Source organism: Carettochelys insculpta, chromosome 10, assembly GCF_033958435.1.
Source record: "Carettochelys insculpta isolate YL-2023 chromosome 10, ASM3395843v1, whole genome shotgun sequence".
Taxonomy (NCBI): domain Eukaryota; kingdom Metazoa; phylum Chordata; order Testudines; family Carettochelyidae; genus Carettochelys; species Carettochelys insculpta.
Window position 1 is genome coordinate 9,091,429 of NC_134146.1, and position 26,459 is coordinate 9,117,887.

Below are 26,459 nucleotides of genomic sequence, written 5' to 3' on the forward strand. Positions count from 1 at the left end.
CTCTGATTTGCTCACCTTGATTATCTTTTTCTGATTTGTCCTCCTTGCTTACTGTTTTTGGTTCTCTGTGTCTTAAATATTGAGTCTGTTCTGGTCTGGCTATGGTCTGAAGAAGTGGGTCTGTCCCACGAAAGCTCACCTAATAAACCATTTTGCTAGTCTTTAAAATGCTGCTTGACTGCTTTTTGTTTTGACAGAATAATTCAGTGTCCCTTACTTAGCTTCTGAAATTGAGAAGTGGAAGAGTATGCTGTGCTGTTCTGTTTTAATAAAACAAAATGCATTCACTGATGCTTTTGTTACATATCACTTTTGCCTAAGGATATTTAAAAAAGGGGCAACAAAAGCTTCAGAGAAGTGTAAAAATAATGAATTCCAATTGATTTTTGTCTCAGAAGATACATCACTAGATCTGTTTAAAGTTGCTGCCAACTACACCCTGTTTCTGTATGCAGCTTGTGTTATAAAAATCTGTTTGAATTAAGAATTTTCCTTCCTTAAAACCCCAGAAATACTTTTCCATTTGCTCACAGCAGAATATCACTTTCTAGAAATCAAAATATTAATACAAAAGCTAGACAGGGCACTGATTTCCTGGGCATCAGTTCTTGGAATATAGTTTCCCACATTCCAGTACAAAGCTTTCTCTGCTAGTTTCCTTCTTGGCCACACACACACACACACACACACACACACACAGAGGGAAAGTTTAAAATTGCTTACCTTGAAGAAGCTCCGAAGAAAATACATTATACTTAGCATCTTTGAAGGTTTAAAAAGATAAGGATTGAACAATTCCTCACAACATCCGAGGCCTGTGTGGATTCCTACACTCCTGCTGTGCCTTTAGTTACATCCTTTCTTGTTGCTATTTTGGACTGTCTTAGTACAAGGGAAGCGTATGAGCCATGCCAGGAGCTTATGTTAAGGAGTTGCATAACAATTAGGGTTTATCTGTGCTGTGCTGTACAGTACAGCAATGCAAACAGGTTTGTTCACAGTTTACTGCCTCCAGTGCATTTCTACTAGGCATGCCCAGAGTTAGGCCATTGTATTTGCTAAAGAAGCTAAAAGGAAGAATAGCTATTTGTGAGCTCTGCTAAAAGAGCGGGTCACCAGTGAGACTAGAAAGCACAGCACATGTTCACTTACTTTCTCCCCAGCTCCTGTTTTTCAGAGAATTGACTTACAATAGTCATTTAAAGGGGAAGAGGACAACACCACAAGTCCTCCCTCTATCCCTCAAGGCGAAGAAAACTTGCAGGAATGGTGCATTTGGCCATTCGGCATTTTAGGGAAAAGTTCAGTTCATGTTAATTCTTTTCTCTCCCATAGGCAATGAGATGTAGGTTTTTATTTATGCCTTTGTAATAAAGCATCTGCCCACATTTTGTTCTGAGCTTTAGAGGTTTACAATTTACTCCATAAAAACTGAAGGTATTTAATGGCAACTGCAGCTGCCAGAGGACAGGTTAGTGGGCTGTCCCACCCCCAGAGGACGGCTGGTCCAGTGTGCGTGTGAATTTCACCATGTGGCTTTGGTCTCTGGGCCTGGTCTGACCCAGAACAGGGATCCGGGCCCAGCTTCCTCTACACTCAGCTCCAGACCAGGCCACGGCTGCTGCTTCCTGTCCAGCCCGCTCATGGTGAGACACAGACACAGAGCAATTAGGAACGCCTGGTATGTCCCACAGTAGCTTTGGTAGGCGCAAGGAAAGGATGTGAACACCAGCTAACACAAAGCTGAGGCTGGGAGCCTCTGCTTGGAGAACGGGCAGTCAAAAAGGGATCAGGGTGACACCTGGATCAATCACAGTAGTGCAGTAATTTCATCACTTCCGTCCATGAAATTGTGTTTTACACAGGCCCTTATACATAATGTCTCAGACATTGGTTTCCAATTATCAAGTGCTGGTCCCACCTGCCTAAATCTGCTTTTCATTAACACTTGTGCGGTGGCGTCCAACCTCTGCTGAAGAAGTAGCCAATATAAGTGGCTACTGCCATAGCCCACTAGCTACGTTATTCCAAAAATATACTACTCATTGTTCAAGCCAACTAGCCACATCACCACTGGTGGCTGGTGGTGAGTGTGTTGGACACCACAGCAACAGCCAGTGTTGAGTTGTTGAGCCATTCAAATGTCACATCAATAAAACCTTCACAACAAGCAATGTATTTTCTGTCTCTGCACACAGGGACTGGTCTACACAAGCCCCTTCCTTTCAGAAGGGGCATGTTAATGAGCGGGTTAGAAAGATGCTGATGAGGCACTGCTATGAATATGCAGCACCTCATTAGCATAACGGTGGCCACAGCGATTCAAAAGTGTGGCTTTTCAAATTGGCGCTGCCCGTGGAGATGGGGACCTTCTGAAAGGAAACCCCCCAGTTTTTGAAAGCCCTTCTTCTTAACACCAGATAGGAAGAAGGGGCTTTTGAAAACTGGGCAGGTCCTTTCAGAAGGTCCTGTCTCCATGGGCAGCATGTAATTCAAAAGCTGCATTTTTGAATTGCCGCAGCCGTTATTATGCTAATGAGGCGCTGCATATTCATAGCAGTGCCTCATTAGCATCTTTCTAACCCGCTCATTAACGAGCCCCTTCCAAAAGGAAGGGGCTCGTGTAGAGACAGGGAGGGGGTGTGCATCTGTGTGCATTCATCCATCTAGACTGCATCGCCTGCCCCCGACCCATGAACACATTTCTACTGGACTACATCTAACATTCCAAATCCCGTGAGGGGTACCAGACAGGCACTACTGTATTTTTTAAAACCTGAACTGCCAGATTTATGTTTTGAGTAATACAACAATCATGTACATGCATTCAATTTGCATAAGGCCCATTTATCCATAGTTCACATCAGTACACACCTCTCTCAATAGAGCACAGGTAAGCAAATTGTCTTAAGCATTAGCGTTAGCCTGCAAATGCAATACAGGTTGTTTAAACTGCAGTGTGAGCACTTAACAAAAGTTGTCTTCTCAGCTCTTGAAATTTCGTAGCAAGTCTCACAAGTTAATGGGGTGGGGGAGAGGTTTGTCGATTTTTGAAACTCCAGCTCTTGGAGTCATGAACCTCAGCTTTCATATTTTAGAAAACAATTCTCTCACCTTCATGATTGCAGGAAGAAGTTGAAAATATAGCCCCCCAAAAGGCTCAAAGGAGAAGTCAACTAAAAACCCCAAAACATGTTTTTAAAAAGCTCATTTTAGAGACCTGAATCATGATTTTTGAATATTTGTGCCAGGCAATGTGGTAATTCGAGTTATTTTAAGTTTTTAAAATGTGTTCCAAAAACATACCATAACACTTTGATTCTGTTTTTCTAGTTGAGACATTGCAAGGAAATTCATTTCTCCTTGTTGGCCTCATTGATCCCAGTGGTCACATGTTTACAAAATTCAGGCCAGAGCATTGTTGAACAGTGGCCTGCCTCAGGCTTTTTAAATTAAGGTAGGAAGTGCCCTTTGGAATATAGTCCAGTTCTTACCACAAGGGAATTCACTTCTTTTAACAAATAAAGAGGGGGCAAAAAACATATATCGTAAGCTAAAATCTTGAATCATCACCAACCCTCATGTGTAAACAACTGCAGTATTTTTTGGTCCATAAGGTTATTTTTGTAATTAAGTGCCTCTTGCATTCCCAGGGCACATGCACAACTGAAATGTGAGAATTTGGCTGTTGACAAGGGCATCATTTTGGGAGGGCAAGGGAGCAGCAGCTGTGCTCTCTTGCTCTCCTTCCTGGCTATCAGGGAGCGAGGGGAAAGTACAAAGATTGCTAATTATGCCTCTGCCCTCTCCCTGCACCAGCCAGGAGTGAGGTATGCAACAAACCATGAACTTTACCCCCATTCCCTGACATTCAGACGATTGGGAAGACGAGCAAGCAGCATCCGAGTATGCACAGCTGCTAATTGTGCTAATTATGCCCCTCCTGCCCTCCCAAAATAGCACTCTTGGCTGTTCAGAGCCTTCCAAGCATTTTGCTTAAATGCAGAAAACCAGGGAATGGAAGCTCCAAGTAAAACTCCAGCCTGAGGTTGACCTTAAGTTGTTTTCTTGCCTGCATCGTTCATTCTTTCACTAGGGCTACGTCTACACTACAATGATCTGTCCATAGAAGTTATGCGGGAACAGATCTTTTGGTAAAACTTCTGTTGACAGATCACAGCCACACATGAAAGCAGCTCATCTGCTGATTCGCTCTGTCAGAAAGAGGCCAGACTGCCCGCTTGACAGAACGGCCAAGAGGAAGCACAGCAGACAAGGCTGCCCAGTGACCCAGAAGACTTGTCTGTGGCCAGAGGACCCCCACCCGCCCACCATCCCCAAAGCGTCCACACAGATTTTTTTGTGGAGAAAGGAGTTTGCCTCAGAGAGGGGAGAAGCAGAAGGCTGTCGACAAAAGTGCCGAGTTCTGTCAACAGTATGCATTTTTAGTGTGGACGCTTCACGAATTTTGTTGGCAAAACACTCTAGTGCAGATGTAGCTCAACTGAAATGCCCGGCTGGATTTTTTAGCCTTAATCAAGTTCCTTTTTGGAAATCACTTGCCGTTTTTACTTATATGTCACTGTACATTTTGGAGTTTGTGCATTTTATTAAGTTTCACATAAAGACAGTAAGTTGTGACATTCTCCTATTCTAGTAAAATTTTTAAGAGCACCATATTTTGAATTGTACAATGCTATCCAAAACTGCAGTGTTTCAGGAAAGACTAGCAAGTCAGACTTTTGCAGAAAGTCTCTGTAAACCTACCATTATAGGGTGACAGTCTTTTTACTTTCCTTGGAAATACAGGTGCACTGTCTATGAGTAGACCTACCAGGCTTGATGATGGTCTGCCACCTGAATTAAGTTAACTTATGTCCAAAACCCAGCCTACAGAATGTCTTCTCATTCTACATCCTAGAAACCTCCCTCTGAAGTAAACTTTCATTTCCAAAGTGCTGCTATCAGTCTTTAGGCTGATCTGATTGGGATGTTTGTTACTTTAAGAATGACTTTTATTCTCGTTTGAGTCAGTAAGAAGAATTCATACATGGGTAGCCACTGCTAATTGGAAATTTGTGCCCTCGTGTATCACATTCCACTAAAGGTAACAGGTAGTCTTTTTAAATTCAGAGGATCATAAGGGGAGGTGGTGAAATGAGGAACTATTACAGAAGAGCAATTCATAGGATTGACTTTAGGCAGGACAGGAAGAGACTCATTTTTAGCCCACATTTAGTGCTGTACAAAGCTTAGGAAACAGCTTGGAACCTAGCCCAATGATCTAGCAGCTTAAGAGACCCTGACAACACACAAAAGCTGGTCCACAAACTTTAAAATTGTCTCTTCGAGCTAGGTGAATAAATCTAACTAGACTCTCAGCTGGGGTATTCAATGGGAATTAGGCATGCTCACTGATTGAAACTCCCAACCAGCAATGGGAGAAGACTTTTTATGGCCATAATTTTGCATATTGCCACTTTACTATGAAAGGTTTCAAACTTTTAAGGAGATTTTAAAAGAGAAGATGGAGAAACTGTTTGCTGGTGTCATTCCAGTCTTGTGGCTTCAGGGGATGATACTTACTAGCCCATGAGGTATGCATGCTGGGAATGCCAAGCAGGGATTGGAAAATGACTTCTATCTCTTGTGCAGTGTCATGCACCCACTGCAGCCCACAAAAAGAGCACAGCCCCTCAAGTGGCATAGGAATTCTTAGCTATCTCACCTTCTCTCGGAACCTAACACTCAGACATTTCGTTATCTTCTCTCCATCAGTAAAGATGCACTGGTCATTTGGACGGAAATAGGGTTCATGTGATGCACACAACTTTAATTCTCGCTTCTCGTCTCCTGCGCGCCGACCTGTGCAGCCTTAAAGTTCTCTTTGCAGTCGATAGAATGACTGCCATTGATTTCTCTTTTCACTGTGGATCCAGCTTATCATTTTTCACAGGACACCACAGAAGGCAGGGGTTAGAAAGGAAAACAAAACCCACAAAATTCTAAAGTTCTAACAATGGGGACTTTCAGGGGTCAGTCACTCACATGGGCCAGGGACTAGTGACACTAGACCACTGCAGAGAAGCAAATTGCAGCTGGCTGACAGGATGGACTAGGCAACCTCCTAAGACTTTTAATCTTAGTTTTTCTGGTCATCTGAGACATTTTCATTTTGGTAGTGGTTGCCCATTTGCCCTGAGGCCAGTCAGTCAATTCCTATAATCAAAAAAGGGAATTCTTTATGTAGGCCTACATGCTGGTTCACTAGAAGCTGACTGAAGAGACAAGATTCCATGGTTACAGTCAATGCGCCCTGTAAGCTAAGCACTGGGGCAGCCACTCAGGAGATAGATGCCACCCACGTTAAAGAGTTATTCCACCCATTGGTGGAATACATTAGAGGAAACATCGATTACAGTCATCTCATCTTCGCAGGGAGAAGTTTACAATCTTGCCATGCTGTAATGCAGTACGTGCTTTGTTCATTGTACTTATTGGAGATTACGTTTTGGAAAAAGAGAGTGACAACTTGTCACAAGAACATGCCAGCCCTTCAGAGAGCCAAATAATTAATCTCCTGTTAATTGCAGTCGTTGAAATCAAACCTAGCTGGGTTGGGCTAGCTTCTGAAAAAAGCACAAGAAACTTGGAACCTAGATATCCATGTTCTAGTCCAAAAAGAGAGAGATTAATATCACAACATTGCAGACATTTGTTAGTATAAAAATCCCATAAGGCATACAGCTATTGCCTTTGGAACAATAAATAGTTACTTTTACCCTTAAATACAAAACTGATATATATTACTGGCACTACATAGCAGACTTCTTAGAAAGTTTAAGTTATACACTTTAAGAATTGAAGGCCATGTCAACACTGACAGTTGTCTCCATATGGGCACAAAGAAGGAGATGGATGCAAGTCCTATGGTGAAGCCCTGTGATCTATAGAACATAGAGACATGTGTTTCTTGAATCAGAGTTAGAAGTTTTCTCCAGAGTTTGGAGCTCTTAAGCTACCCCTTGAAGTTCTAATGCATTCAGAACCAAGTTTGCAATGATGAGAAGTTATGAAAGCAGTAAAATCAGACTACAGATTATGTGCTTGGTCTTGCTCACAGGCTTGTGAAGTAGCCCTCCCCACACCCCGATTGTAAAAAATCTCAGTCATGAAGGAGAGCTCCATACCGCTCTCCAGAATCAGTTGGTTTGTCTTTGCTCACAGATCAGACAGGAATCTAGCACTGCACAAGTCTGAACATACAAATGTCTTTTAACCCGTTTTCCACTCCAAAGAGAAAAGGATAGTGAGTGCAAAACAAATCCTGTTCTTTGAGGTTTGTTCCCACTGATATTTAAGATGTGTAACATTTGAGAGACATAGGTCCTTTAAAACTAGCAGATGCCCACTGATACCAAGTCAATTCAGAACTGTATTCTGCTTTAAACTACCTGAAAACACAGTCAGACTTGTTCTTGAGTGGCACTGTGTCTGTACACAGCCACATTTCTTAAATATGTATGTCCAGGCCTTCCCTGTTTCACTGCCTTTATTTTACTACTCAGCCTATGCTGGGAAAAGATTCTACCATGTGGATTCTGTGTTATATTTCCCTCCAAGCAAATTTACTACTGCAACCGAAGTAAATGCACAGGGTGCAAAGCAGATAAACTAGCCAGCTGAGACTTTCCTTTGCCTTGAGGAAAGCTCCACAGGTATAAAGCATAGCCCTCTCCCATGCCATACCTCTAAGTACGAGTGTCATATCAAATGCAAGGCCAGGACTCTGCCTCAGGCAGTGAGGAGAACAGGGGTTTACTGTAGCTTGTGTTAACCTTCTAAAAAAGGTTAAAGTGTAACTTATTTGCCTTCTTGCTCCCATACCTTTCTGGTTTAGCTTCACTCTTTCCCACAGGAAGTTATAGCATACTTTTTTCTAATCTGTCTTCAATGTTCATCTTCCCTCTTGCATCTCATAGATCACCTTTTCCATCTCGGTTACATTGTCTACACTCTTCCCTCTATGTTATGTTTCTCATGACTCCAGCCACCTCTGGCTCCTTGTGCTCATGTGGGATTTGTTTCATTAAAGTTCTGACGTGCAGTCTGAGAAGCAACACACTTCCTGGGAGGGGACTCAGCCTCTCCCCTTCTGATTGAAGATCTGAAGCAGAGTGGACCTGGTCATGTTTACTTCACTACCTCTTAGAGGCTGAGATCTACAAGCAGCTTATGTCAACCTATCAGATGGTCAACCTTTAAATTTTGCTACCAATGCTGTAATGGCCCCTTTATGCTGACTTAATCACTCTACCTCCAGGAGTAGGATAGAAGTAAGCTTGATGTAGTTAATTTGAGGCTATAAGTTGAGATAGTGTGTTGTTTACATCAACTATTACTACCTTTCAGAACCATTCTACAATGCACCACACTGACAGTGGAATTAATATGTGCTCCTGTCCAGGACACAAATGGCCAACAAAAGATGCAAAAAGTGTGGATTTGCACAAGCAGTGTAATTACTACAGCAGTTGTGTAAACTGACAAATTAGATCAACAATAGCATAATGCAGACATGGTCAAAAGCTTTTTACTACTCCAGGAAATCCACTCAACAGTCAAGGAGCATTTTAGATTAAGCATAGACATAAAGCAGATTAAAGTAAGAAATTATTCACAACTTTTCAAAATAGGACCCTTGGCAAGGATTTAAACTAGTCAGTATCATTTCCTCTGGGCATCTTGCAGCCAGCTGCTGTCTATATTACCAACTGTGAGCTTAGCTATATTGCAAACCAGGAGTCAGCCACCTTTCCGAGGTGGAGTGCTGAAATTTAACGTTTTGCCCTCTCTGTATGGTTGGAGTACTGCTGATACGCTTTAAAGTCACTAAAAGTCTTATTTACAACAGCTTCATTAATAAATAAAGAAGCAGCGCTTTACCATTTAGGTGATGGTCGGTAGCATTAGCTGGTCTTTTGTTAATCCACACACTGCATGGGGGAGGAGGAGCTCCCTCCTCGAGGCCAATGAAAATCAGCTCATGTGCCACTGGTTGCTGAGCCCAAAGCTTGCTGACTGAATGGCAGCATTTTAGGCAGCAATTGTTGAAAGAACATGCTAGTCTGACCTCAAACACTTAAAAGTCCTGATTTAGGTGATAAAGTCTTACCCCATGTCCTTTTGCGCAGTTCGGATGAATATAATGCACAAGTTCAGCAAAGCTGACAGGATGGGAAAAGATTATGCCTAGCAGGGGCTGCTGCAGGTGGACACTGAGGTGCACATGGAGAAAGTGAGGGGGACAATTGCAGAGGTGCTGCCCACATCATGCCGTTCTCTAGTTCCCACATTTCACCAGCAGTACGTTCAACGAAAATTAACATGTTAGAGGTTTTAGAACGATGGAGTTTACTAATGCGAGAGCTAAGCTGAGCAAATGCTGTTATAACTGCAGAACTTACACCTCCTCAGAGACCATCCATTGGGATCTTGCCTCAAGCACCAAAAACTCACATTATTTCTGTCTTGGCAGTTCCAGGCCATCGACATCGATTTACTATGTGTTTCAAGGATTAACTATGTGCCCATTGGCTGCAGCTGGACTCTATTAGTTTAACAGCTAAGAATTCAAACTCAGTCATGATTAGTGCCGGAAGACATACACCTCTGAGGCTGTATGAGGGACTCATTTTGTATTGAGGATGTACTTCAGTGGTTGATTCTCTGCACATGTGTTCATTTGAATGACAATGCAAGGATGCATTTAAATGACTAATTACCTGTATACAGAACACTACTGTGTGAATAACATATTTGCATGTGTGTATAAGGTAAGGACTTAACTGAAGCTATCCAGGTAACAACATATCCAGATCCTTTGTTCCTCCATCTTCCCATTGCAACTTTTCCACAGAAGGATAATCTTTGCAAAATTGAGCACCTCTGTTACAGTGCACATTAAATCAAACTTTCAGAGCTCTGTCAAGACCCTGTGACACTTACTCCTATCTCAAATAGCCCAATCTCAAAACTAACCTCTTCCATTTCTCTTAGTCTTTACACTCTGATCTGGGCAACGGTTTAATAATGATGCCCCCTCTCTCACGCACTGTCATCACAATGAAGTCTTGTGAATTAACCTGGAGGAAAAGCAGATTGAGTGCTTATGGATTCCAGAGTTTTAGTTTGAGCTGCAAGCTATTGAAAGCTTCTCTGCACATTGGACAAAACTTGCACAGCACAACCTCTGCTGCTCAAATTTCAGTGCAACTAGTTCTTCCCTGTGCCAAAACTCCCTTTTCCACAATGCTGAATAACGGATCCTTCTAACGTTTAGCTATACAGCTGAGCAGAAGCAGTCTGGTTGTCCAGGAGCAGTGCCAGAGCAAGTGTCTTTATAGTGTCAGCTATCACAATGCATGAAGTTTGCCTTTATGATCTCCCTCTGGGAGCTTCTACTTATGTTTTTCTTGAATTACAGATTATTTTACAGCTGTCTGCTGATGTCCTGCTGTTATTTAATTAGCAATAACAATACTGTAACATTTTCCAGTTTTTAATTTGGATGGTGGAGGGTAGCTGAAAACTATTTGAAAAACTTCTGCAATACTGTACTTAGCAGAAGCCACATGGTTCAGATAAAGGAAAAAAACACCTTTAAGGCTGTCTTGATCATTAGTTCAGACCTGCTCTGGTTGGAAGAAGCTGAAGTAGCAATGAATAAGCTATTGCACTGACCAAGTACCAAGACCAAAATGATAGATGACTAAGGACACTGGTAACTGACCCCACTGGACAAGGGAATTATTTAAACATCTGGAAATTCAATGCTGACTTGTGTCCTTTTGCAAGTTTTAGGAGACAAGGTTACGTTTGGGTGGGCAGAGAAGCCCTGTGTGTGCTATGAAACCCTATTGTTCTCAGGCTCATCACAATAAGTGCCACACTGTAAGCTCATGATGAATTCACAGGACGGAGGCACCCAGTGTAGTGGTAGATAGTGCCAACATCTTCATAAATAGAAATTTTCCATTTAATCTGTAGCCTGAAAGATGAGCGTTTATATTCCACCCACTCCATCCACACCTGGGGCAGGGGATGGAAATACATTAACTACTTTCCTTTCCCAAAAGCCTAACACTTTCTCTTGGATGGTATGGGTAATAGTTTGACTAGAAGGCAACATCTAAAACTGAGTGATTCAAAATATGCCAGTGTTATCAAGGTAGAACAGAACTATATTTAGAAAAATGTGTTTCCTCCTAAGTAGTAATTGAAAAGTTAGATATCTTCCAGTCTCTAGGGTCTGATTACTTAGGGAGGTTGTGGAATTTCTATCCCTGGAAATATTTAGAGCAGGTTAGATGGACACCTATCGGGGATGATCTAGATGGTGTTTGGTCCTGCCAAGAGGGCAGGGAACTGGACTTGATCTCATGAGGTCCCCTTCCAGTTCTAGTGTTCTGATTTTATGATAATTCAGCTATTTTATTCTTGGTCAAATCCTTTACTGGCTCCAAGTTTCAGCGAGCAGCCTGTGATGGGCTGAATCCCAACCACTGAAAATGACAAATGAAGGATGGAATCCTACACCCAGACAAAACATCCTAAAGTTAAGGTTAGTAAGTCCATTTGCAATCTACTGGCTACAGCCCTGACCAATGTCCAATTACTTTCCACAGGATCATGGGTGGAGCCTAGGTCTGCACCATGGAAAGCCAAAACCACAGATATCAGACTCTGCCCCTTTCTATGTATAGAAGCATGGGCCTTGTTTTATGCACTGTCCAGCAGGATGCTAGTAGACAGAGCAGGAAGCCAGACTTTAGTGCACAGAAATATTACATACACTTTAACATGGGACTAAGAGGGTATGTCTACACTAGGAACTAACTTCAAAGATAGGCACTGCTTGGAAGTAGCCAGCAGAGCGTATACATTTTCCCTTATTTTGAAGTATGAGCCCCACTTTGAAGCCCTTACTCTATTCCTGAGAATGGAATAGCACCCTACTTTGAAGTAGGGTGAGTGTAGACACAACTTCACAGTTGCTTACTTCAAAGTTGTACTTTGAAGTTTTTGTAGTATAGATGCAGCCAGTGTGAGAGGCTCTAGCCTTCATTCCCCTAAGTAGGGCATATCCTATAATATGTAAATAGCGCTCATGAAACAGCAAGATGCAAAATTCAAGCTGTTCAATAGGTTTATCTCTAAGAATGACCTCTGTGCTATCTGTTAGGCTGCTACATAGAAGGGCTACCTTGAGTTCTTGGTACAGACGGTTTCCAGTTCTATATTCTAGAGTTAGAAGGCAGCTGCAATATTACACAGGGAAGGCTCAGAAGTAACCACCTAATTCACTTGTGCCCTGATAGCAGTAGAAAGAGTTGAATCTGAAGCAGTTTGTATGGAAGATATGACAACCACTACATTCTCTACAAGATTAACATTCAAAAAAAGGTTCATCTCCCCTGTGTTTACCTCTGCTTTGCACTATTTAACTAGTGTTACAAAAACCACTCTGGATAAAGTGCCTTGAGATAACTGTATAGCACTAGAAGGAAGGTGGCAAGAAGGTGAAGCCTGGCCAAAGGGGTGGGCCAGTAGTCATAACTTGGGAGGAAGTCATTGGAAAAGAACCAGAGACTCCTGAGCTTTGTGTAATTTGTATTCCTGGTGCTAGGAATGGTATTGAGAACTAGGTAGCAATAAAGGCTCTCCGCTGTGATTTCTCCTGTTAGATTTTGGGTATCAAGTTCTTCTTCTGGCTCATTTTGGCAGTTACTTGATAACGAGGACATCTTTGCATCGCTCTCATTTGTTAACTAGTGCTGTTTTATTAAAAAGCTACATTCTAAACTAGGGTTCAAGAAAATGTATAGTGCTCATGAAAGATGCCAGACCACTCCTGAGTTGTCAAATATGCTCAAAATTCTTAGCAGCATGGCCTACTCTAATAGGAGCTCCACTTGGCCTCATGCCTGAGACTCCTCTCCCTTCTGCGCTACACAGAATAATTCTGTCATGACTCTTGGCTTTGCCACATTTATGTTGGGGCCATCAACAGAACACCCACCCCGCACAGGAATTTTGCCTAATATTCCTACTTCACTGGGGAGCACTGTACAGAAAACTTTGCTCTTTGAGGGGAAAAAAGTTCTCCAATTGTAAGAGGCTCCACAGAAACAAGTCCTCTGTGCAAGAACTCTGCCCACAAACTCTAATATGTTGGGACAACTTAACTCCAGGATCACAGTAAGTGGCAATGGGCAAAGTGCAGTAATGCCTGTAGTATAAAAATGGCTCTGGCCTAAAGACAGTTTATTCATTCTTCGTAGGTATAGGAGTCTGCTTGACTTTCCTATTTACTAGGGAACAAAGTATAAGCAGTGGCCAGATATTTCAAACAAATATCTACATATAGGCTCTTGCATCCACCCTGAGGCATCTAAATAAAAGGTGCAGGACGGCAGAGCACTCACTCATTTAAGTTCCGTAATATGAATTTAAGAGGCTACCTTTATGCACTCATTTGAAAATGTAGACTAGTATTCAGTCTTTACTAGTTGAAATGGGATTTGGACCTTTTCGCAAAGAGTTGCCTTGCTTACAAAAGAATAAATCAATGTCAGAAATGTTAAGTATTCACTGTCATAGCTCCCCCCATGCATTATGAAAATTAGCTTATGAATATGCCTAATTCCAAGATACCTTTATGTAAAACAGATCATGTAACATTAATTTTAAAGTAGCAAGCTGGTGAACATGTATATTTTGTTCATGTGTCATTCTTCTGTGCCTTATCAGAAATGTGAATTGTGAATCTGGTTTTAATTCTGAGCTAATGAGGGCCATTAGTAATACTTTAGGAATTTAACAGCTCAGTTCTGAAAGCCATGATCCATGTATGGTTATATTTTTTCCTGTAAGCCTGATGGTGGTTGGTCCTAGAAAGACACATGACCATAACACATGGTACTGGAATCCATCATGAATGAATTTTTCCCCTGGGGATGGGAAGGCTGAACAAAGGGTTCCTGCCCTGGCGGAAACCTATTTAAAGAATAGAAAGCAATCAGGTGGTTGGTCTTCAGCTGGCCTTTGAAACAACTTTGCCCACCCTAAGAGGACACACAAAACAAGACTTGAAAGAGCTGAAGAGAGAATACAGATTCACAAGGCTGTCAGCTATCAAAACAAAAAAGCAGTCAAGTAGCACTTTTAAGACTAACAAAAGAATTAGGTGATGAGCTTTCATGGGACAGACCCACTTCTTCAGATCATATCTGTACCAGAACAGACTCAATATATAAAGCACGGGTCTGAAAATTGGCAAATCAGAGCAGAGGGGTAGCAGGAGGGGGGATGTGGGGAAGTCAAGTTTGCTTTGACTCTTGACTTCCCCACACCCCACCTTCTGCTCTTCTGATTTACCACCCTTGATAACAATTTTTAGACCTCTGTGCTTTATATATTGAGTCTGTTCTGGTATGGTTATGACCTGAAGAAGTGGGTCTGTCCCATGCAAGCTCATCACCTAGTTCTTGTTAGTCTTTAAAGTGCTACTTGACTTTGTTTTGAAGAAAAACCTGTAGTTCCACACCAGATTTTAATTAAAAAAAAAAAATCAGCTGACTTGAAGCATTTTATCTCAAACAATTCTTTAGAGAAGAATTTGCATGTAATGACTTAGTGTACTTGATTAGCTTGTGTCTTGTTTAAACTTACTTTGCTCTATCTTTTTCCACTGGCAATCACTTAACTCCCACTGTTTGCTTAAGACTTATCAAGCCCAGTGTAAGTTATGCCAGAAACTGGGGGGTGCCTCTCATTGACTAAGAGGCCTGACCTCATGAACTTTGTGTAGAACATTTACACAGAGAAATATGGATTTATTTGGGGTTTTAGCCCCCTTTAGGGTTGGTTTCCTTAGGTGTTATCAGCAGCCCTATAGGTGATGCTTTCTGTGCTGGTACCCAAAGGTATGAGTACCAGTAGCTCAACAGCCCCAGCTGCAGGACAGGCTGGTGGGGACAGGCAAGGAGCTGGCTGAGCACTGGCTCCTCTTACTTTTTTTTTTTTGGGAGGGGGGTGTGGGGGAGAAGTAGCACTGCTTATAAGTGAGCCCTCCCAGAGCTGAGCTGGTTCAGTGTGTTGCTATATGGGGGCAGGGGAGCAGTAATCCCAACTTTGTGCCTTGGCTGGGGGAGACCAGAGCTTCTGGCCCAGAATGACAGGGTGGTGGGGAGCTCCAGAGGGCAGCAAGTGGGGCATCAGTGGTTTGACCAGCACACTGGATGACAACCCCAAGGGGATTTCTCTGATCCAACCCCTCAGGCTTCTCACTAGATGGTCCTTCAATGATCTTTGGAGATCCTGATCAGTGCTCTCCCACCAAGCTATGACCTTAGCTGCAGATAGGCAAGTCAATATCTTTCACTTTAGTGGGTGGAAGGGAGCTGAAGTACAATTTAGTAGAGCTGCTGAGCAATGTAAAAAAATCGTGATGGCTATTGAATAGAATATTTAAATGTTGGATGTTTTCTATATTTTTCAAATATAATGATTTAAAGTAATGAAAACACAATGTACTGTGCTAAATTATAAGTATTTGCAAAGTATTTTCTATTCCCCCGATGTGATGGAGTGGGGGATACCTGTGTGTGTGAGTGGCTCACAGAGGGTGTGGGGCTCCTGCTGAGGGTAACCTTGATGACCAGCTAACACCTTTGTACTGTAGACAAAGGAGGAGGTGGAGCCTGAGGGGTTTGAATTGGAACTGGGAGTTGGAAGCAGTTAGTCTGGGCTGGGAGAGAGAGAGAGACAAAGGAGGGGGCAAGGCCCCAGCTCTGGGGGCCCCTCGGGGCCTCCTCTCCCCAACATGGATTGGACTGGCTGTCTCTGCCTGCTGTACTGACTCCTCTGTATGATGCTGTGTCCTGTCGGCTAATAAACCTGCTGTTTTCCTGCTGAGTGAGAGACTCCCCTGCCTACGGCCGGGGTGCAGAGCTTGGGGGACCCCAGAACCCCATCACACTGGTGTCAGAAGTGGGATGTTCTGCACCCCGAGGATGGAGCATCCAGCAGTAAGTGACCGGGGCCCCGGAAGAAGTGGGGCCTGCGAGACCCAGGTGTGCTGAAGGGCAGTGAGGTGCAGTTCCCCAAGGCGGAGGGGCCTGCGGCCGAACCCAAGCAACTGCGGTTGTGGTCCTCGAGAGAGGGTGTCACACCCGAGGAGGGGTTACTCCTGGGAATCTGTTGGAGTCGGTCCCAGAAGGTGGAGGGGCCGAGAGCCCAACCCCCAGGAACAAGTGACCCCTGAGGAGGCTGACGCTGAATGAGTTCTTCCCAAGACAGTGTGCTCATGGTCCCTGAGACCGGGTGTCACACTGAAGAAGGGGTTCCGCTGGGAGTCTGTTGGAGTCAGTCCCAGAGGGCGGAGGGGCCTACGGCCTAACCCTGGGCAGCTTGTGACCCGCAAGGAGCCTGGCACACTGAAGGGATTCTTCCAGGAATTGTGGGGTGCAGAGGGCATCAGCCTGAGAGCCTGCAACCACGCTGAGAAACTCTGCTGTGAAGTGGCAGCACCTGGAAACTGAATCGAGATTAAAGAAGCTGGACGAGGCAGCGTGGATGTGCAGTGGCAAAGATGAGGGTTAAGGAAAATCCTGCAGAGGTGAGCCCAGATCAGGGCAGGGAACCCTGGACTGCATGGAGCTCTGAACCGAGTGGCCTGCCACAGCTCAAGGAGGGAAGGAGCGATTCCAACCCATCATCTACTAGTGGCCAAGACAGACCTGCGAAGAGTTTTCCAGGCCTGGGCCGAGGAAGGTGCCTGTGTGTCTGTGCAGGAAAGCAGCTGATCCACTGGGAATGGCAAGTTGTCTGTGAGAGAAGCTGCTTCACCTTCTGTGTGTGTGTGGAGACCAGCCGGGGAGCTGGGACAAAGGAGAGAGTGTCTCCCATTGTCTGTCTGTGTTGAACAGCAGCAGCAGCCTGGGGAGAGAGCAGAGCCTGCGTTTGGAAAAGGTGCCAATGAGGAAACTAGCCCATTGTCTGAGGAAGATTCCCCAGCCTGGGGTGGCTGGAGAAGGAACCACCAGGAAAGAGCATTCCAGGTGTGTCTCTGAATCCAGCCATGGGGGCTGGAGCAGAGGGAATGGCTCTGGGATGGGCAGTGGTGTCCCTGCTAAGGACACTGGTCCTTGGTGCAAGAAAAGTGCTTCTGCTTCTGGGGAAGTGAATCCTTTGCCTGAGCCTGTGGGGGCTCGAGATGGAGCCAAGAGCCCAGAGCTGGATCTGAGGGCAGCTGAAGCCCAGATGGGAAGTGGGCCTGCCTCTGTGTCTCTCAGGGGGGATGATGCTTTAACTTGGTCTAATCCAGTTAGGATCATCAGGAAATCCCAGAGACCAGACGATTCTGGTACTTGTTCTTTGCCTGATGCTGAGGTGTTATTGGGAGGGGGTGAGAGGACTCTGTCCTACCAGAGTCATCCTCTCGCCAGGACACACGAACAGACGGGCAATGGAGTTATGCTGAGTGATGAAGATAAAGGAGCTGGCAGCAGAAGGGAGGAAAGGGATCCTAACCTTCTGTCTGGTGGTACTGGCTGTCTGCCTGGAGGGGGATTACGTGGGAATCTGCCTAACGGGCCAGAAGTGATCCTGGGTGTAGGTGAAACCCAGGAGCTGGTTGTGGCTCAAGGGAGCAGTGCCCCCGTGGAGGCAGACAGGGGTGAGTTATTGTTTGGGGAAGCTCTTAAGGAAGAGAATTTCCCTGAAACTTTTCCTGACCCGTCTGTGGGGACTGCAGAAAATGGGAGTGAGGTGGAGGAGAGTGAACAGGAAAGGTGCTTGTCTGTAAGCACCAGAGCAACCCTTTGCCTGGGGAGAAGTTTGTTTCAGCTCCTGATGGCCAGGACCTGCCTGAGTGTGAAACCACTGGCTGTGCTCTGCAAGGGTCCAAAGCAGGCAGTGTAAAAGTTTCTCAGGAATTGGAAGTTGGTGCAAGTAAAGTGAAAACTATCAGGGAATGTGAGCAGCCCTGTAAGAACCAAATAAAACAGCTGCACAATCAGTCTCTGTAGGATGCAGGAGAGCGCCAGCAATTCCCCATCTCCAGATGGTGGAAACACTTATATTCTCACACTGGACTCCAATTCTGATTCCACGGGGAGGCAGAAGTTGGAGGTAAAAGGACAAAGATGCTGTGGGCCTGGTGGGCCAGTAAGGGATAAACAGGGATTCCTTCATGTGGATTCTGCGTCTGGGACTCACAAAACAACTCTCAGAAAGCAGTTTGGTTTGCAAATTTCCAGACTGGCTGGGAGGGGGCCATCTCCTTGAGATCATCAATGGCCCAGCTCTTGTTAGAAGGGAGGGCACAGCCAGAGAGATCAAATTTCCACCCCAGGGGGCAAGGGAGAAGATTAGAACTTGATGGTGCTAAGAAAGGCCTCAGCCATTTATCCCCAAAATACCAGATTCTCAAGGAGGTTACACAAAAGTCGTGGTCTACCAAAGAGCAACGTAAATGTACAGTTGCAATGGGTTTGTTCTGTTACTCACGCTGACTGCTGTAACCAAGGGGTGCTGCTACCAAAAGCTGTAGAATTGTACCATGCACTGAATGTTTGGAAAGAGCCATGTGACATGATGACATTGATGTAGAAGCATGAATTGTATGTTGAAGGAGTCTGTAACTCTGAAATGTCACCATTGTTCCCTGTAACTAGTCTTGCAACCTCTGACATGAGAAGGAACATTCCAAACCTATTGTGTGGCATGAAAGGGGAAACTGAGGCACACAGCCATTGTGGTGGTCTGGCTAAATGCCAAGGATGGAAGCATTTGTACCTTCCGTTACTGGACTGTAACTGAATTCCAGACATTGGCTGGAGCAGCTGTATGGACTGGTGGTCAGATGGGGCAGGACCCAGACCACAAAAGACCTGTTTGATCTGTTGGTGCTGCAGCATCTGTATGGGCTCTGCCTGCCCGACTTGAGAACGTGGCTGACGGACCAGGGCCGAAGCAGGGAGACTGACCAACCCAAGGGAACTAAAGGGACTTGCCCGGCTGCATCACATGAAAAGGGCCAAGACCAAGCTCCTGACTTGGAGCCTCCCCCAGCAGGACTATGACGTGGAGGTGGTGCACATCGAGGGGAGAACAGAGGGTACAGCCGATGCCCTGTCACAAGGGGAGAGCCCCGAACTTCCCCAGGTCACCAGTTGAGTGACCCCGCTCAGTTCGGTCTGGAAGGGGGGAGAGATGTGATGGAGTGGGGGATACCTGTGTGTGTGAGTGGCTCACAGAGGGTGTGGGGCTCCTGCTGAGGGTAACCTTGATGACCAGCTAACACCTTTGTACTGTAGACAAAGGAGGAGGTGGAGCCTGAGGGGTTTGAATTAGAACTGGGAGTTGGAAGCAGTTAGTCTGGGCTGGGAGAGAGAGAGAGACAAAGGAGGGGGCAAGGCCCCAGCTCTGGGGGCCCCTCGGGGCCTCCTCTCCCCAACATGGATTGGACTGGCTGTCTCTGCCTGCTGTACTGACTCCTCTGTATGATGCTGTGTCCTGTCGGCTAATAAACCTGCTGTTTTCCTGCTGAGTGAGAGACTCCCCTGCCTATGGCCGGGGTGCAGAGCTTGGGGGACCCCAGAACCCCATCACACCCCCCCTACAAATGCTCCAATGAAATCTCTACCAAGAGTTGATCTTAAATGTAGAATTAGGTACAAAAATAACTGCACTCAAAAATAAAACAAACATAAGCTTTAGAGCCTACAAGTTGACAGTCAATTGCTCAGACAAGTTTGCCTACACAGAGAATTTAAACAATCAGGATAACATCAATATAAGCCACTTGTTTGAGCAATTTCAAAGTAGGACTGAGCAGCCTTCTGGGCTCCAAAGTTCTAGATTTGTTTTATTTGACAGTTATTTTTGTATATAATTATACATTCATAAGTTGCACTTTCACAATAAAGATTTCAGTTCCCCATTGCAAATGCTGTTGGCAAACTACTATTTATTTTATCTACCATTTTGGAATACAATACAAGGTAAACTGAGAACTGTAAACTTTGTGCTCTGAAATCAATGTTTGAAAAGATCCAAAATATTTAAATTTCAATTGATATTCTATATCAATTAATGAATTAGTTGTACAACAACTGTAATTAATCCCTATAATTTAGCCCCATTAGATATTACTGTTTAAATACTCCAAAAATCTTGCTAAAGTTCTCTGACAGGAAGATGGATCTCCCATGTGAAAAGCAAGCAGCAAAGACTTTTTTTGGGGGGGGGCCAAAAAACAAGACCTGTTGTAAAGAAGCAAAATTAGAGACTTTCAGCTGGGACTCTTATGCAACTTTCACACCACTAGTTTATCTTAAGACCTCTTTATTAAGTGAGCACGCAGGATAAGTTCATAGGCAAAGTTTAACTAATGTCATTCCTTCAAAATGGAACTATTTTGTTGCCTTTAACTTTGCTGAAGCAAGCACCTACACTGTGCTGCCTGCTACTGTATTTTAATTAGCACAGATTTAGACACGATTATGTATCTGCAGGCTGAAATTGCACAAGCTGAGTAGAATATTTATATATTTAAACTGCCAGTTATAATTGCATGCTGTTTTAATTTCACTTGCATGAAAAGGCTGTATATTGCGATTGTGGAAAAAGGACATAAACTGGCAAGTAGGCAACCTGCAACAAGTGGCAAGTGAGCTTTGCTTGAATTTTGATTAGCATGGTTAATGGGTACATATTTCATTTTTAATGGTGTTCTAAATTGGGCTTCCTCTCAACTTTGTCATCCCCCTAAGGATCCCCATGCATAACCACTGAGCAGTGAGACGTTGCCCTCAATACACAATTCAGTTTGACTCATGACTTGGTTTCATTTAGAGGGAGTGGTTTTTAATAAGGCTGAATTATTTGTGAAGTCAAGGAAGTACAGGCTTGAGGAGAAGGTTTGATCCATCTGGAGAATGAATTTTCCCTAGCCAGATGTTATCTGAATTTCAGTTGTACTATTTATTTCACTCTAACTTGGTTTAGAGAGCTGATTAGTAAGAGCAAAGTAAGGATTGTGATTGTTGAAAGAAGACAACTGTGTTTTTTTTTTTAACAAGCTTGCTTAAACTCTTAATCATGGAACACTAGAACTGGAAAAGACCTTGAGAGGTCATTGAGTCCAGTCTCCTGCCCTCATGGCAGGACGAAGCACCATCTAGACCATGCCCCATAGAGGTCTAACCAACCTGCTCTTAAATATCTTCAGTGATGGAGATTCCACAGCCTCCTTAGGCAATTTATTCCAGCGTTTAGCTGCCCTGACAGAGTTAGGAAGTTTTTCCTCGTGTTCAACCTAAACCTCCCTTGCTGCAGCTCTCTTCTGCCCAGAAAGTTGCAGGGGACAGAAGAGTCAGGAGTTTTTACCTGAAGAGCCAGTGAGGTTAGTTCATGTTAAGGACATCAGAGCTGAGAGATTTGTTCAGAGTGAAGCAATTAAGTACAGCACCAAGACAGACAGTCTCTCAAGGAGCACAGCAGCAGTGAAGGCAGTGCTTAATTTGTCAGGAAAGAGGTGCTGGGACTCAAGCAATTTTGTTGAGTTGATCCAGTGCAGCAAGCCTAGTTCTGTGGAGAAGGGAATATCAAAGTGGGGCTTTCATTTCAAAGCTGATCCCCATCTACACTGTCAATCTGCAATTTGAAATTTGTGTGGCTGCCATTATGCTAATGAGGTGCTGAATATGCATGTTGGCATCTCATTTGGCTGTTTCATATTGCCTTATTACCATGCCCCCTCCTACAGGGCCGGGCAAGAGTGGAAGTAACTGAAGAGTGTATTTTAGACAAGGATTTTCCGCACCTGCAGGGTTTGTAGAGTTCCTTTACCCAGGAGTAATTTAATTTAGCTTGTTAACTAAAATGAAAGCACTCTGGAAGCCTTAGTGGGGGAGCCAGAAAGCCCTTCTCCCCCCACCCCCAAAGAGTTACAGGCAAGGCAGGAAGTGCCAGAGGGGTACAGAGCTCATTCAAAGGGGAACAGAGGTCCCAGGCTGGACTCCAGAGAGCAGGAGCTGAATAGCCTGGGCCAGACGTGCAGACTGGCCAAACCAGTCAGCCAGCCCCAACCCAACACCTGAGGAGCATCCAGGCCCGCTACTTGCCCACCACACAGATCTACCTGAGCCCCCTGACCTGCTGCAGGCCCACCATCAGAAAGGCCCTAACCTGGCCCAGTGTCTGACCTGCCATCTGCAGGAAGTGGACCTGCCAGACCTCTTAGACAACCCTGTGTGGGACTCTATACCAAAGGGTGTGGTGGAAGGAGCCCAGGGGACACCTCACCAAGGCCAGTTCCAGTGTGCTGTGGCCTGGATCCCCACTGACCAGCAACTAGCAATGGCTGGTGTTAGGGCCCCGGGCTGGAGCATAGTGGAGCGGGTGGGTCTGTAGCCCCCTCTCCCTGTTCCCCTAGAGAAGGCACCTTTTGCCTCACCAGATGCACACTGACTTGTTTGACTGCTGCCCTGGCCTGCCCCAGGGCAAGGTGCTTAACTCACTGTTTGCCTGGTCAGCCCAGTTAAAGGGGCAGTGAGCCCTGTAAGGGATTGGTGCCCTGTCCTGAACTGGGGTGGCTCCCTGACTGGAGTGAAGCATTGTGGCTTTTCCTCACCCTGAGGGGGTGAATACTTAACACATGCCTCCACAAGGACCAACTGATGGAAACTGGTACTTTGATAGTAGTAACCAGTTAACCACAAACAATTCACAGTTGTTTTACATTATATTCAGCTACCCAATCCCATTATCCACTAAGCCCTAATAGGATTTTTTACTAGGCCCAGGCCTGTGGGAGGCTGTACCTTTTTGCTTAGGTTGTCTTCAAATGAGCCCTAAAACAGCATTTTTTATTTGAAAGTTAGTGAGTGGTCACATAAAGATCATTAAGCTTCAGTTATGATTATGCATATGACCAAAGTGCAGAATTAGGATTGTCTGTTAAGTCTTAATTGATAGACTTTGAAAGAATATTTACTATATACAAATTTACCTTTGTATTCAATTTCTTAAGAGCACTTGAAGTTAAATTAGTTGATTAGCTGCCACCTAAACCATCTTGAAAAAGCAGATTATCTTGCAGACTATAACCCTAAGGAGAAAACCTCTTCCTTTTAAAGCACTGCAAGAACTCAGATTAAAACCTCCCATTTTGTAACAAGCTCCAGATGCACAGACCTGTGTGCACACGCAGAGCCAGACTTCACCCTGAACAAAAATATTACCAGTTGAAAACAAAAGGAGCTTCCCCCACCTGGAATTGAGCCACCAGCTGGTGGTGCAGCTCTGGCTTCTTACAAGTTGTCCCCTCTTCTGTGCCTCCAGTAGTCCTCCTTGCAGAGCTTCCCTTGAGTACCTGCACAAGGAGAAAGCCAAGCTGCAGTTAACCCTTGGGGTACTAAAGAAACAGTAGCATTACTACACCCTATCACACCTGTGTTTAGAAAGGTTTTCAAACAAGCTCAGACTAAGCACCCACTCAGAACAAATGTTAAACTCTTTAGACAGTCCAGCTGTAAGTCTGTCAGCTAACATGAGTCCACTCATACCTCGACAGATTCTTCCTTGTGACTCATTTCTTTTATAATAGATCATTTCAGTTATTCCAACCCACACAATTAGACAAAGCACTTTTAACTAGCATGCAAACCCACACATTCTGATCCTAGGAATCATTTTTACTGTGAGTATTTGACAAAGTCAAATATTTTTGTAGGTTTCCATATCTAACAGACATTTTCAGAAGGAGCCTAGACTTAACCTTAAATAAATAAGTACACAACTGACAAGTCACTGGATTTATTTTCATTCAGAATTTCCAGACAGCTAGAATACATTGTATGAATGTACACTGAATAAATTGTGTTGATATAGGAGAAGTTTCCCTCTTAGTCACAATTCAAGGGTACAAGGTGCATCTCAGCTTGTGAAGTTCATAGAACTATAAAAAGCAGGGACTGGCAGAGAAAATTTCAACTTGTCCTGGGTTGGAATGCAGAAGATCACAACTTCCACTGGGGAAGTCAGCCTCTCCTGCTTAGCCAAACTCAGCTAAGATACAGTAATTTTAAGAGCTCTGACACTGAGGCCATTGCTAGGAAACAATCACAGCCTATGCTTCATAGACTGGTAAGGAAACTCAACTTCATGCACCTCAGCTCATTTTTGGAGGTTTAGCAGAGGTGTCTGCAAGAGAGAAACATGCAAGCTGTAATGCTGGAGGTTCTCCAGTCTGAAGCTTTGGTAGAGGTTCCTCTGGGGGTTATCAGGAGTGGTGGCACTTGAGAGGAATGCCAGGCCCTTGCTATGTAAGCAGTGCTGTTGGAATATAATTAACTAGCTTCCCTACCCATGCAAGGATAGGCCACCTAAACCCTGCCTCCTTCCTCTTCCCCCATGCCTGCTGTCTCCACATTGTCCTCCCTGAACCTATGGACTGTGGCAATCTCTACCCCCATGTTTTCCCATAGCCATGCTACACTGTGTGCTTAGCTAAAGGGGATTAAGGGTATGTCTACACTATACAGCCTTGTTGCTAAAAGTCAGCTTGTGTGACCACTGTTGGATGTTTGCTGACTAAATCCTTCCATTTCATGAGGGGATTGTGTGTTGTTGGCAAGAGTGCTCCTCCTGGGGAAGCAACTTTTATGCACCGCAAAGTTTTGCTGCAGCGGCTGGGGAGTTTTATTGATCACGTTAGAGTGTAGACATACCCACATTGTGATGTCTCCTGAGGCAAATCTGGAAGAGCAAGCAGCAAGTGATCACACAAATCTCCCTCACAGTATAGTGAGAGGCCTTACTTACAAGTTTGGCAACATCAGCCCACATTTGGGGTGATGTGCACACAGGTTAAATGTTCAGGGTCTTTGAGGGAAATAGGAGACGATACTATAACCCCTTATTTACTGCAGAGGGAGATTAATGTAGTGTATAAAGTTTCCTTAGCAACTGGAGGGTATATTGGCTTCCAGACTTAAGGATGTTCCCCCACCCGTTGTGGATCACAGGAATTCAAGTAATTATGGAGGACAACCAATATCACAGGACAAGCATGAAGATCAAAAGGTTTAAAGAAAGGAACCTGAAGGGGACACCAAGTAGAGAATCCCAGACAGTGCCTTGCAGTTAGAAGTCATATGTCTTCTGTCAGTGGAAACATGTCCTGTGGGTACTATAATTGGGCTAAGATGTGCTTGTAACTTACTAGTTATCTAGGGCTTGTGTTGAGGGGCTGTCACACTGTGGCATTGTCTTCACTACCATGCAAGTTACAGCCATGGGTGGCAGGTGAGCCCTAGCTCTACCCCTTCTATCACCTAAGGCCTCAGCCCTTCCACAGTGTTCTCTTCTCCCCCGGCCCCCACCTCCCCAAGGCATGCCTGACCCCAGCTCTCCTTTGCAGCTAGGGAGTGGAGCTACCCTTACACAGCCCCAGCCTTCCCCAACCAGCTTGGGAGTGCAAGCAGTTTTGGGAAGGCAATGCCCATGGTAACTAACATTCAGAAGCTATCCCAAAATGAAAACTGCACTGAGGCCATGGCACCTCAGTTTTTACCATGAGGTAAAAACTTTTTGCTGTGAGGATAAGGCCATACTACCATGTAAATGAAGTGTTTGGGACCTCAGAATTAAGATGCATTTATGGACACTCCTGTGCTTTCCCCCAGACTAATGTCATTTATTCTATAGAAATTACATCTAGTTATTCCAGCAAAATTCCCAGGGACCTCAGTTGAAACTGCAATTGAATAAGGCCTGTAGAGTTTATAGTAATTAAGCATGTGTCTAAAGGAGATGGAAGCAGAAGGAAGTTATGAAAATGACAAGATGAACAAGAAAAGATTACACTACAGAATGCCAAGAAATCTGAGGTACCTTAAATACTAACAGATTTATTAGGGCATAAGCTTTCATGTGTTAAGCCTGTCAGATGCATTACACTGACTCTAAATGGCATGGGCAAACTACCTTGCTAGGTTTATTCCCACTTGTTAGGGACAGTTGGTGTAATCCCCTCTAAGTTCTGCCTTCAGTGACTAATGTAAGCATTCAAAACTCATGAACTTAAAAATACACCCCCACCATCACAAGTTGTGAAGAGTAAGGGAGAGATTGACATTCTATCCATTATAGGGAACCAGTGCTTTTTGTGGTAGTATGTGCCAGTACTGCATACTGGTACTATTACCACAATAAATCCACGTTCCCTGGCTGCTGATCCTGCAGCAGGAGCTGCTAACAGGGCCCCACACCCCAGCCAGCTCCCAGTCATGGGGCTGTGGGATTGCCCTGTCCCTGGTTCCCATGGCTGGAGCTGCCAGGGTTGCCCACCCCCAGCCCGTGATCCCATAACTGAGGCTGCTGGCAGG

General features: G+C 44.5%; 1 protein-coding gene across 2 annotated transcripts in view; it reads right to left on the reverse strand.

Annotated features, from left to right (window-relative positions):
• Positions 1 to 26,459, reverse strand: part of ARHGEF4 (Rho guanine nucleotide exchange factor 4) — a 394,947-nt gene that overhangs the window by 296,085 nt on the left and 72,403 nt on the right. For both annotated transcript variants that reach the window (XM_075003696.1, XM_075003695.1), the window contains exon 3: positions 23,342 to 23,443. In XM_075003696.1, coding sequence (XP_074859797.1) covers positions 23,342 to 23,443 — 102 coding nt within the window. The remainder of the gene's footprint in view (positions 1 to 23,341; positions 23,444 to 26,459) is intronic.